Source organism: Phragmites australis, chromosome 12, assembly GCF_958298935.1.
Source record: "Phragmites australis chromosome 12, lpPhrAust1.1, whole genome shotgun sequence".
Classification (NCBI taxonomy): Eukaryota; Viridiplantae; Streptophyta; class Magnoliopsida; order Poales; family Poaceae; genus Phragmites; species Phragmites australis.
In genome coordinates, this window is record NC_084932.1 from 27,244,961 (window position 1) to 27,259,273 (window position 14,313).

The window sequence follows — 14,313 nt, forward strand, 5'->3', positions numbered from 1 at the left end:
TGTGGATTGAGATGAGTCGATTTGAGCATAGCGGCGGCGGCAGGAGCACGACGGTGGTGGCGGTGATAGGAGCAGCAGCCGAGCTAGATCTTTTATTTTTTTGGCTCGGGAATATTTTTTTAGTGCCGGTTGGAGGTACGATCCGACACTGAAAAGAACTTTCAGTGCTGGTTCTAGCCCGGTACTGGTAGTTTCTGACTATCAATACCGAGTAAAGAGTGCCGGTTGAAAAATCGGTACTGAAATTATTTTTCAACGGATACTGATGTGTTGTTTTATAGTAGTGAAACTGATACCAGAGGAAGAAATTATGAGCATTTAAAGTAACTACTATAAATTAATATAGCAAGGTAAGTGATCTCTCTGGTATGTAAGAGGACGTTGTCTGAAAGCGACATGTGCTTGTCTTCTACTAGAAATTTTTCTTAATGACATGGTTGTTTCCATGCGGATCAAACATGGTTGCTAAATTTTTGATCAAATTTAACTAAATTTGATGAAATTTGACTAAAATTTGTTCCAATTTGATTGGGTTGGAATTTTGTTCATATCTGAAATTTCTAAAACTTTAGCAAAATTTGGTTCCCTGGTTGGTGGATACGGATACGAATCGGATATATCTCGAATTCAGATATCCACATTTGAATCCAAATCTCGAAAACGAATTCGGATAGATCCATTTTAGTATCCATTTCAGATACGAATACGGATACGAATATCCATATTCGTATTTTAACGAATACAAAATCGAATAATTAGGATTTCCTGCTATCTATTTTCACCCCTATCTAGTATATCATCCCTTTGACATCTCCGTATCCCTGTACAGAACCACTATGTGCATGCAATCCTTTTTCGACTTAACTGCGAAGTCGTATCACGCGGATAGTTTCCGCGGTTGCTATAGACTTCACTGCTTTGTCACATGTTCCAAGTCCTCTTGCGTGTCTAATTATCTTATCATCCTCAGTTTCCGAGGTGTCCCTCTCACAAAATCTTATATATGGTCACAGCCGATAGAATTGTTTCACAAACTCTTTCTTGTATGGTGTTGTGTTGATTAATTCCTGGTGCGACTTCCTTACTGCAACCCTACAACTAGCTCTAACTCCTCCAGGTCGTGATTTCCTCTACGCTCGCACTACAAGATTGAATGATTGATTATATATATGCATATGTACTAATATATATATATCAATTTCTCTTACTTTCCGGGCATGCAGGATAATCGATCTACATATTGTTTTGATCGATCCTAATGGCAGAGATGGTGAGTTCCGCAGTGGTCCAGGAGGCAGTTAGCCAAGTCCTATCTAGCATGAGGGACAAGTACGAGGGGAAGTCAAATGCAAAGGAGCACATGGAGAGGATGGAGATGGCGCACATCAAGCTGGAGGCCGCACTCGAGACATCCGACAAGTGGAACGTCACAAGCGCGCCATTGCTGCGTTGGCGGAGCAAGCTCAAGCGCGCTGCGCAGGAGTGCGACGACACACTGCGGAGGTGCAAGCAGCGCTCTCAAGGAGAAGAGGAAGGGACGGAGAACGGGGTAAGGAAGCTCACCTTTCCTAAACGGATTGCTCACACTGCCAAGTCGTTCGTTTCGTCCATCTTTAATCGCGGCGACGACGAGCTGAGCCGATCCACCGTTCGGCGATTCGAGTGGTTCGCAGACGGTGCTAGCGAGTTTTTGAGATATGTGGAGCTTGGTGGCACACCACGCCAATACATGTTCTTCGACCCTCTTGTGCGCCATCTTCTCGCAGGCAAAGAAACAGAGTATAGCTTTGTTCGCGGGGACCAACACCTCTCGTTTTTTCTCGGGTCCTTCAGTTCTCCCGAGCATGGGATAGAGGGTGGGCTGACATTCTTCCTCGAAGATGGTAATGCGCCAGAGAATAATTTCATTCTTGATCTTCACTTTAGACTTTCCGAGAGTACCGACATAGTTGGGGTTGTAGTCAGATGCCTGCAGCTGTTTACGCCTCACTTGAGGTCCACTTCTGAGACTGTGAAGACAAAGCTCACCCAGCTACCAACGCAAGACTTCTACTGGGCGCCATATATTGATTCAAGCCTTAAGAAACACTGGAACAATCTTCACAACATATTTTGTAAATGGTTTCGGCCAGATCCGCTTTGTTGCCAGCAACATGATCATCGGCACATGCAGAGCTACGCCGGTAGCAACACAAGCTCATCATCAGAATCATTTCCATGTGATATATCGTTGGAACCAGTTACCGAAGTGTTTTTGCTGGGCCACGTCCCACTGTCACCTGGGTACAACAAACAGAGGGCGGTCGTCGACGGCGAAACATGCCCGGTGAGAGATGTTCCATACCTGAAACTGGGAGGACTCTTCTCGCCCCATGCTTCTGCTGAAGATTTGTTGCCTGCAGTTGGGGGTTCAGCGACAGAGATGCTCAACGGGGAGGCCGCGCAACGTGGCTTGTATGCAAACATTTCCTTTGAACAGCTGGGCGAGATCATGCTACCCAAGGCGGTAGATTGCCTTTGCCAGAATGCGGGAGCGACCTCGTATCAGATGCTGTGGAAGTCCAAGCACGGCGAAGCATACCTTCGGGTCCAGAAGACCGCATGGCGAGCAACCAGTCGGAAAGGTAGGGGACGAAACCGTCTGAAACGGTGGGGCGGAGTGCGCCGAGGAATCACTGAGTTCCTCGGCTCGTGGGTTGCGCACGCGCCTGCCCAGCTGCAGGGCTCAATCTTAGACTGGATAAAAAAAGAATCAGTAATGCAGTTAGCACTTGATTAGAAGTAGTTAGTCTACCAACCTGTGCATCTACACGGGCTAGCCATTTCAGCAGACCGTGTGTATTAAAAGAGTCTGTCTAGTTGTTTGTTTGTTGACAGATTTTTGTTTCAAAATCTGTCATTTTTTTTCCAATTATATAGCGTCACATGGAGAATTTGAATGATTTTTTGTGCCAAATATATCAGATTTTTCTAGACCGAATTCAATAATCTTAACAGATCGGTCCGCAAATTATAAACAGATTCACAAACTAATATGCTGATCGGGCTCACACAACACAGATAGATAAAATCGTCCTATATACATAAAGAGTCACACAAAAAATGCCTACATAAACACAGCAAACGAGTATAAAAAAAGCCCATAGCAAAAAATGAAAACCCCCAAAAAAATACTCCTCCCTCTCCTGGCTGCGCACAAACATAGTAAAAAAAAAAGCTTCACAGCAATGGAGGAAGAAGAGAATAGAATGGAACCTAGAGAAGATGACGATACAAAGAAAAAAAAAGTAAACCAAGTTCAATTCTACAGCACTGCGCCAATTCAAGTACAAATGTACATCACAGAGATAGCTATTCAAACTGAATATGTGAAGTAACCATATAAAACACTGAATCTTTCTCTATGTATGAAACACAAATAAAGCTACATGTATATTACATAATCTTCTCTCTGTTATAGAACAGATAAAGGAAGACATGAAGACATGAAGAATATATCACACAGATAAAAAGCTACATGTATTCCACTGAATATATGAAGGAAGACATGAAGAATATATCACACAGATAAAAAGGTACATGTATATTATAGAATAAATAAATATCATAGAGATACATACACATAAACTAAAAATATGAGGGGAGACAAGAATAGCATATTTCAGATAAACAAAAGTGAAATATAACAGATAAAGCTATATGTATATGACAGAGATATGTATACTTAGATGCACTGATAGACTGAAGGTAGAGAAATACAGAGAGATTGAAAGAGATAAAAAGAAAAATATATCTTATACTATACCCCTATATAATACACCAGTTCAACTCTTTTTTACGTCCACACAACTTTTGACATCCACACAGATGATCATTCCTCTATCCACCCCGATCTGTATACGCGAAAAACCTACTTCCTCAAAATGAAGCGCTCAGATTTCTTCTCCTATTACTTCATCAAATCCTGAAGCCTAAAATACCCGGTTCGTGCAACGCTCACGGGCCTAATCGTTTCGCTCCTCTCCGATTCCCGAACATGCCGCTCCTCCTCTCCCGAGTCCCAGACGCGCCACTCCTCTCTTGACTCCCCCACGTGACGCCTCGGCTCCACCGGCCCGAGCCCCATGACCACCAGTGCTCCTCCGCCGTTGCCAAGCACAGCAAGGCACCCGTCCACCTCGTAAGCGCCCATCGAGTCAATCCGCCGTGGAATCCGCCGTTGCGATCGGTCTCTTAATTTCTCCTCTCTTTTTTTCCTTGTTCTGTTTTTGGATTGCTGATGCGTCTCTCCTTGATTATGAGAGATGCTGACCTTGAATCGGGCATATCGAGGCCTGATTTGGAGGCTGTCTCGAACTGCCCCTGCCTGCTTGTTCCTCTCATCATCCTTGCGATTGTTCGGGCCAGTTAATTGATCGGAACCACATGCGCAAAGATGAAAGATTTCCTTTTTCTAGCAAGAAGTCTGTGATTTTCCAAGCTGTTCTTGAATCGCCGTACATCTTTTGCTCCCGTGTGTGTGATAGATGATTGTAATGATAGATAGCCACAGAGCCATGAGGGTTTTTAATTTACCTTTTTGTACCTCATCTGCTTCCCCTACCCCACGTCGAGAGTCGAGATCCCTGCTGAATCAACTTTCGCGTGATTATTTTTGGATTTCTAGATGTTCTTGCATTGGCTGCCTTGTATTGCTTTGAAGGTTGTAGCTTTATTCTTCAAGTAATCTAATAGAGATGGTGGAGATATCATGCACTTGGACTCCACTCCTTTGGATGTGAGTTCTGTAGTTGTCAGAAAATTAGATGCAATCATGTAGTCTTTTTTTTATAAAAAAAAAACTTCTGCAGAATTATGATATGCTTCTGGTGCATTCAATTGATTATTTGAAAGAAAAATTGAGTATTATGAGCCACTTTCCAACCGAAGTTACCAGCATCAAGGATGCCTCAATACAAGTGTGAATATATGTACACAGTCCGTAGCATTGTAAAGGCTCTAGACCTCATTTTATAATTATGTATCTCTGATGTTCTTGCATTGGCTGCCTTGTATTGCTTTGAAGGTTGTAGCTTTATTCTTCAAGTAATCTAATAGAGATGGTGGAGATATCATGCACTTGGACTCCACTCCTTTGGATGTGAGTTCTGTAGTTGTCAGAAAATTAGATGCAATCATGTAGTCTTTTTTTTTAAAAAAAACCTTCTGCAGAATTATGATATGCTTCTGGTGCATTCAATTGATTATTTGAAAGAAAAATTGAGTATTATGAGCCACTTTCCAACCGAAGTTACCAGCATCAAGGATGCCTCATTACAAGTGCGAATATATGTACACAGTCCGTAGCATTGTAAAGGCTCTAGACCTCATTTTATATTTATGTATCTCTGATTTTCTTGCATTGGCTGCCTTGTATTGCTTTGAAGGTTGTAGCTTTATTCTTCAAGTAATCTAATAGAGATGGTGGAGATATCATGCACTTGGACTCCACTCCTTTGGATGTGAGTTCTGTAGTTGTCAGAAAATTAGATGCAATCAAGTAGTTTTATTTAAAAAAAAGTTTCTTCTGCAGACTTATGACATGCTTCTGGTGTATTCAATTGATTATTTGAAAGAAAATTGAGTATTTTGAGCCACTTTCCAGCCGAAGTTACCAGCATCAAGGATGCCTCATTACAAGTGCGAATATATGTACACAGTCCATAGCATTGTCAAGGCTCTAGACCTCATTTTATAATTGTGTATCTCTGATTAAAAGAGCTGTCCTATTCTGGATCCTGTTTGGTAACTGTACGCTGCTGACATGCGGGCCCAGCCCCACGCGTCATTGGCGTGCCATTACGGCAGAGGATCCGCGTCACGTGATTGAAGACGGCATACATCTCATACTTTTGCTCCTTTTTTGCACTTTCAGGGAAGAGGGGATAGGCTAGAACACCATTGGACTGTGATGCCACGTTAAAGATTGCCCTAGGAGCAGCAAGTGGAATCGCACAGATTAGCAATTTTCCAGTAATATGGGCATGCCGAGCGGAGGGCGAGCTGCATTAAGAGACATATCCAACCACAATAACAACGACACAGGTATAGTGCGATGTCTGCTGGTTTGTACTTCGTTCATTTATTGATGCCTAGCTATATATGTGAAATACTTTGTAGACATGAAAAAGGTTAATTACAGTGTTGTTTCTTAACATATTCACTTTATGCTTCTAAACTTTGTAAAAATTATGGAGAAATTAATAAAACTCTAACTGAAGTGAAACCAATTTTAAAGATCCTCTTAAGATATACCCTATATAAGAAAAAATTGTGTTTACATGTTAAGCTTTTCCTTAACATGAGTTAATAAATGAGCTGGACACTTCAAGTTTTTCTTTTTCTTTTTAAACTTCCTCCCTATAGAATATGATGCAAACGATATTATTTTTGAAAACAAAATTCACAGAAGTTCTTAGAATTATCTCTAGTTTTTTAGGATTTTATCTGATTTTTTATTTTTTAAAAAAATTTAAATTCAAATTTGGTAACCGATCGATTTATATTATCGGAGCGGAGTGGTAATATCAATTACCGTGAATTTCGAGCAGTAACCGACGAATTTGTTAACCTGGATAGAACGTCCCAATCTTTGTAGGTATATATGTTAACAGTATTTGGGTGCTCTCTTCATTCAAAAAGAAACAATGATATCAGTCACATCAACCCGGACCATAGGATCGTCTCATCAAGGCACAAGGTATGGAGCAAAAGATTATTGCCATGAAAAAGCTGAATGATTGAAATCCATAGGATCGCCACGAGCCCAGCTCTGGCAAGTTTCGAGCTATGATCAGGATTCAATTTATCGACGGTAACCGGTCGAAATTTGCGGTTACCGAGCTTACCGCTCCAGTCCGGTTTCAGAAACCGAACGGTAACCGAATTTGAATTAAAAAATTCAAAAAAATCTTAGAAAAAACTATAGACAATTCTAAGACCTTATGTGAATTTTTTTTTCAAAAATAATGTCGTTTGCATCATATTCTATAGGGAGGAAGTTTGAAAAAAATGAAAAAAGTTGAAACGTGCGGCTTAGTTATTAACTTATGTTAAGGAAAAGATTAACATGCAAACACATATTTTTCTTGTGTAGGAAGTATCTTAAGGGGATCTTAAAATTGATTTCACTCCATTTAGAGTTTTATTAATTTCTCCATGATTTTTACAAAATTCATAAGCATAAAGTGAATATGTTAAGAAACAGCACTGTAATTAATTTTTTCATGTCTACTATTATTTTTCCTTCATAAATCATAGTATAAATAAACTAATAAAAGTAGTTTCACTAATTTTGGAGGTGTGATGGGTCAGTTATGAATTAATCTAGTCACAACACATTTACACAATCCTGCATGTTAAAATAACTAATTTATGAGTTCATGTGTTTTTAAAAGACATAGGATCATGTAAGAAGACTAGCAAAATTAGTTTCATGATTTTTGGATTACAAAAGAGTAAACTATGTATTTAACTTGGTTTAACAAACACATTTTCTCACAAAAATTTTGAACTTTTTTATGAGTATAAATACTTTTATCATGTATATCATGTTATAAGGAAACCAACAAAATTTGTTTCATTTGATTTGAAGCTCAAATGAATTAGTTATTGATTTTACAAGATTGAGCCAATTTTTAGGTTTTTTTTATTGAAGTTCATTGAAAATTGAGAAAACCGCTTGATAAATCAAGAAAACCGAGCGGTTACCGATGATGCGAAAAAATTGAGAAAATCTCTCGGTAACCGCAAATGAATTTTGTGCGAATCTAGCATTTTTTGTCCAAATTTCAAATTTTAGTAAATAAATTTTGTGCGAATTTCAGCTGAATTTTGAGCGATTATCGCCATAACCGCGCATTTTCTGTTACCGCTAGGACCGGTTACCGTTTCCCCAACCGTAACTAAAACCTTGGCTATGACAGACCAGGATTTCCATATCTGAAAATCAGTCTTTGTACCTCTGCTAGTCCCAGAAGGCTAACATCGTAGATCACTTTATCACAGACAATATAATTTCCACACTGAACAACATAATTTCCACACTGAACAACATTGTACATCAATTTTGATTAATACAACACTGAGGCTTAAATCCAAGTACAAACCCAACTGGCCCAAAACAAAAGAAGGTAAAATAGCGGAAGTCCAAAGCTAGCTTGGCACAAACGTGTCCCCCTAGTCATCCAAACTTCATCTTCATCTTTTATATATTCTTGTAGCCTTCATCTTCATCTGAAGATCAACAAGTGTAGTGAGTACAAAATGTACTCAACAAGAACCCTACACACTACTTCAATGTGCTACCGTTGCTACATGCAAGCAAGAGTATTGCAAGTAGGTGTTTGGTTCAATTGCATAAATGAGCATTTTTACTTTGCAGATAGGTAATCCTTTGAAAATAAGTTGAGACCAAACTATATGCCCCTTCTAAAGCTATAATCTTGACCCGATGGGATTAACACGTCCCACCAGGCTTCACATTTTACGTTGAGGAACCGTTCTTGTGTCGCTAGGGCAAGGAACTTCATCCTCTAACATCCAAACCTCTGATGTACCACAAAGGCACAGTACCACACAAGTACAAGGACTCAGTCCCTTTGCAGTGTTCATGATAGATACAACTTGGGAATGCCTATCTCATCCCCCAATTGTGCCCACTACAGACACCACTCATCTCACCCTGCAAATCAAGTTTTCACTCATCTTGCCCTCGCAAACCAAGTTTTCCTTGTTATTAGTTGCAAACAACACAAAAGTTGAATCACATTTCCAAACAGTTACACAAAAACAGCTTTTGATGCAATAGTGTGATAAAAAAAAGGTCTCAATGCAACTAAGCATGGCTAAGCATGAAAACAAGCAAAAGATCCTAATGTTTATTCTAAGTGGAACCATAATATGGCACTAGACAGGTAATACTAGCAAGCAATTCAAAACAATAATTTGCATTAGCAATTCAAAACCATACATAATGTATTTTTTTTTTTACCTTTGTTGTCGTAACTTTGAAACAACTATTTGGCATCAAGATAGCTTCAAATGAAAATGTTTTCAACTACAAAATTATAGATCTCACCAAGAGATACAATTTTTATATAAATTTTTTTCATCTTATTCCATATGATATTTTATGGATTTCGTAAGATCTCAGTACAAACTTAGATATGTATTTTTTTATCTTTGTTGTCTGAACATTCCATCATGGATTCGAGGTTCGAGATGGTCTCAAATGCAAAAAATTACAATTGCAAAGATGTAGATCTCGCTAAGATCATAGATTTACACATATGGAAGACACAATTTGTATTACAGAAGCATGATATACCGCCCCTAAAATATAGGCTGAACAGAAGCGTCAGAAACATTACACATTAGCTTGCAACGTGATTTTGAGGACCAAGATGACATTTCTAGGAAATCTAACAATGGAGAAAGTTGTAATTTTTTCAAGGAATACAATTTAGACACCAAAAATATCTGATTTTGCATATAGACATGGGAGATATCACATTTCGAAGACGTAATGTGAATTGATTGCATTGTGCCATCAAATGATGAGGTTGAGAATAATGTGTTGTAGTTAATTGGATATTTCTATGCTTGGATGATCAAAGTACGACGTCCCAAAGGAGGGCGCTGTGCTGCACTACAACATCCTATGAGGCGGAAGACTCGACTAAGTAAGTAACCTCTTTCTTTTCTCTTTTCTTGATATGTATTCTTTTTGACATTTGATGTCTAGACATCTCAAAAAGTATTTGGTCATCACTACTACATAATCGGCCTTATATGCCGGTCAATCACTGTTGGTTCCTAATGAGCCGACAGTGATGGGACATCACTGCCGATTCATAAGTTGTCGGGAAAAATATGTCATCATGTCTTACAAACCGGCAGCGATTAGGGGAATTATTGTCGACCGATAGATTGAGCCGGCAGTGATGTCTAGCTCCATCATCACTGCACGCTGGTTATATGAACCGACAGTGATGTCTCAGCTTTATAAAAGCGATCCTCTCCTTACCTAAGCTCAAGCACAGCAGAGAAGAGCTCTGTTCTTGCTCGGTGGCAGCCATTTTTGGTCACCTAAGTCCTTGGGGGCTTTAAAATTTTGAGAAATCCTCATGCTCTAGGTGTTCCAAGGTATGTATCTTCATCTCCAATCTATTTCTAGTTAGATTTTATATACACATTTTGCATCACCATTCAACAAGCTGGTGTCAAGAGATGGTGCCCTCTCTTTCTGAAAGTTGCCCACTGAATGCAGCCGTGCCTACACCACCTTTCAGCATCTGGTGTTGAGGATCCAGGCTTCTCTTTGAAGATGCAAATCTTCTCCCCGGTGGTGATGCAAACAGAGGAGGAAGAAGACCCCCATGAGCTGACTGTAATTTTGCTTTTATTTAAGAGTTTTTCTATAAAAGTGGTTGTACCAACTTTTGTAAACATCAGCTAATGAAATGCCAGTTCTAACCCCTTCCAGGGCATTCTACCTTAAAAAAAAAACAAGTTGGTGTGCCCGCCGAGGACATGGGTGGTTCGGCTTGCTAACACACCACGGTGCGACGTGCACCAACTGCTTCGCCCCATCGCCCCTCACGAGTTTCCAACCCCGTCGCTACCTCCTAGATTTGACGTGGCTGGTGGAATTGCAAGGGCAACATGGTGTGGTTGTGGCGGATAGGAGCTGAAGAATCACACGGATGTGCGCATGGCCAAGCGGAGCATGGCCGGCGGTGATCGCATTAGGTGTCGCTTCGAGGTAGGCAGAGGTGCACGCTGGTGCAGGATACGGCAGAGCTCACACGGTGTTGTGTGGTTGTGCAGGGGCTAAGTAGAGTGCGATGGATTAGTAACGCGAGAGAACATGGCCTCTAGCGGAGCGGGTGAGGTAGTGGCATCGGAGTCGGGGGCAACCACACCGTGGATTGTAGCGTGATGGTCATCAGATGTAGCGGTGTGCCACACATGCCGATGGAGGTGCTGGGCACCAACAGGGGCGATAGTAGGGCCAAGCGGCAGCACAGGCGTACCAGTAGCTAGGTAGGGAGATGAAGCAGTGCGATTTATTTTCGGACCGTCTCAAGCTCACTTGGGCAATTTAGATCCCGGCCTCACCCATTTTTTTAACACCCTCAACCCACTCGGTTATCCCATACGCCGCCGCCCCATCGCTTACCAGCGAGCCCAAGCCCCAGTCCCTCCCTCAACCACCTCCTTCCTTAACTCTGGTCGCGTTCACCCCTACCCGACCCACCTTCATCATCTCTAGTGGCTCATCGCCGCTAGATCTGTCACCACTGGCCGTCGCTACGCTAAACCAGCTCCGTTGGTTCCATTGACAAGCCCCACGCGCCCTAGCCCTACCCAACCACCGACCTCCCCTGCTTGCACCTCTCCAGTCACCACTGGCGGCCTTCCCTCCAAGGCCGCAGACTCTAGAGTACGCCCACGCTAAACCCTTTTTTGTCGGCTAGAACCTCCTTACCTATAGCCTTCATTGGCAGCTATTTTATGGAGGTGTGCGGCATCGGGGTTCAAACCCCGGTGGGCTTGACCACACTCTTGAACCCATATTGAACCCTAACCATAAACCCTAAACCCTAACCTCTTAAAGAGAGCTCACGATCACCAGAGAAGAAGGAGATGGGAAAGAGAGGGAAAGGCAAAAAAAAATCAGGTGAGGATGAGCTCCATATTTCCAAGACAAGGTATAGCAATACCATTTATTTTTGGGTCGGGGAGGGTCATTGGGGGATGGAATGAACCCTCTATAGAGGACAATCAATGGTTGCAGGGATAGAGCATCTACAAGGGCGACGACGTCTCTAGAACAGGCTTGGGTCCTAGGTAGGGAAGCAGAAGGGGCCTACTGGACGTCACAAATGACAAAGCCAATGGCTCAACTTCTAAGATAACTCAATTGAATGGTGGCCAAAATAACTGGTGATGTGGCATTGTAACTTTCAAGAGAACGGACACTCTTTAGAAAGTAAGAGATCCCTCCAAGGTCGTGGACTCTAGTGTGCCCTCACACCGAACCCTAACCACCAACCCTAAACCCTAACCTCATCGAAGGAGCTCACCATCACCGGAGAAGAAGGAGATGGAAAAGAGAGGGGAAGGCAAAAAATCAAGTGAGGAGGAGCCCTATATTACCGAGACAAGGTATAGCAATATCGTTTATTTTTTGTTGGGGAGAGGGTCGTTGGGGGATGGAATGAACCCTCTATATAGGACAGTCGATGGTTACAGGGATAGAGCATCTATAAGGGTGACGACGTCTCTAGAACAGGCTTGGGTCCCAGGTAGGGCAGTAGAAGGGGCCTACTGAACGAATGCCAAATCCGACGGCTCAACTTCTAAGATAACTCAGTCGAACAGTGGCCAAAACAATTGGTGATGTGGCATTGTAACTTTCAAGAGAACGGACACGGTTTAGAAAGTAAGAGATTTGCGTGCTCATGTATGAAACTATGGCAGCTCGTATGCTAAGTGACAAAAGAAATGGGCCAAGGGAGGAACCATGCGGATCAGGTTTTCTTCTTGACCCCACAAGGACACGTCCATTCCGCGCAACACACAAGCCACATGGCAGCAAAGTCAGCTACACTGCACCCACCAAACAAGATCAGCGAGGCATTTGCGCAATGTTCAAGTTCCATCAATAAATTGCACACACCACGCAAGTTTATGGACCCTAGGCACATTTGATTTCTTTTCATAAAACCAACTACATTTAATAATTGCAATAATCTCTACATCATATTTGGATTTTTTTCAACTCTCTTCTTTTATAATAACATCGGCATTACTAATGCCGTACTTTAAAAAATGGATTTTTTTCTCCTCCGTTCTAACACCATCTTACTATAAATATCACAAAGTGGGTGCGATGGGTGTAAATGGCACACTAACAGACTATAAATTCAGACATCGACTCATTCATGATAGGTAAATAGTAACTACCAGTTTGCCTACGAAGCAGTTCAACCAAATTTCTTGCCATCATAGTGTGTACTTTTGGCTCGTTAATGCACCAAATGAAACACAAGCAATGGAAGAACAAGCCATCACAGCAGTAACAATTTCAGAAGTAGAAGTTCTAAACCCTCATCATGTGCTGGTGTGTTTCTCCGGTATTCCTTTCTAACAATTTTTCAACATTATATCTCACCCAGCGTTTTGCCTTTTTCTTTAGCACAAGAGATATATATATCTGCAATTGCAAAATAAAAGGAATGATATGTGCGCAAAAAAGTTACTATAAACCAAGGCCCATGTTGCTATCAGTTTTCTATGTGTGAACATGCTCAAATCATTCCACATACGAGATTAAATTAGGATGAACTGATGGATAAGCTACTGATGAATTTGTCTTCTTCAGTGTCACTGGAGAGACCAGTCGGCAAGCCAGCAGTTTAGCTTGGCAAACAAGGTCCGGATAATAGCAACCTTATTTGGTGAACCTTACAAAAGTTACTGTATCCCATTGATTATTCCAGAGGCCTTACATTCACTCCAAGTGAATTGAGTATTGACAGCAGATAACCCTGTTACAATCAGTGTCAAAGAAGGTTCAAGTAATCTGCCTCCAGATCCTTCAGCAAATATTCTGGAAGATCCTGTGACAGAGAAAACAACCACTGATGAGGGCAGTTCTAAACTAACTGAAAGTCTGAAACCATGACAAAGTTATATGTACAAACAACGCCTCCAGGCTCTGTACTGTGATTACTCTTATTTTCTATTGAGCTACGCACTACCGGATTTTGAGACTTTGCCGTGTGCCCAGGGCACACGGCAAAGCCCTAAAAACACTCGGCAAAGTGTTTGCCGAGTGTAACACTCGGCATAACACTGTCGGCATACACAGTGCCGGCAAACAGCTGTTTGCCGAGTGTTTTATATCGCGCACTCGGCAAACATATTTGCCGAGAGCCAAATACGACACTCGGCCAAAAAAAGCGACCTAACGGCGCCAGGGCCTTAACGTTCTCTTTGCCGAGTGTCTAAGGTATACACTCGGCAAACTCGAGTACACGTGGCGCTCGCACATCGTCCCTTTTTTGGGCAGTTTGCCGACTTTGCCGAGTGTCCGTGGAATACACTCGGCAAATCACGGCACGTTTGCCGAGTGTATTGGAGGGTACTCGGCAAAGTGAGCACAGAATAGCGCCCAGATAGCACTCTTTGCCGAGTGTATACACTCGGCAAACTGGCATCCAAAATGCCAGATTGAACAGCCTTGCGACACGTGTCAAGTTTGCC

The 14,313-nt window shown here is 41.8% G+C and overlaps 1 protein-coding gene across 1 annotated transcript; it reads left to right on the forward strand.

Moving 5' to 3' along the window:
- The first annotated feature begins 963 nt into the window (after positions 1 to 963).
- On the forward strand, positions 964 to 2,941 carry LOC133887386 (uncharacterized). The gene is made up of 2 exons (XM_062327321.1): positions 964 to 1,117; positions 1,224 to 2,941. Exon 2 carries the CDS (start codon positions 1,259 to 1,261, stop codon positions 2,777 to 2,779), a length of 1,521 nt encoding a protein of 506 aa, XP_062183305.1. The 5' UTR covers positions 964 to 1,117; positions 1,224 to 1,258; the 3' UTR covers positions 2,780 to 2,941.
- Positions 2,942 to 14,313: the final 11,372 nt, after the last annotated feature.

Coding starts and splice junctions, on each gene's coding strand:
- LOC133887386 (XM_062327321.1), top strand. CDS start 1,259: ATGGCAGAGATGGTGAGTTCCGCAGTGGTCCAGGAGGCAGTTAGCCAA.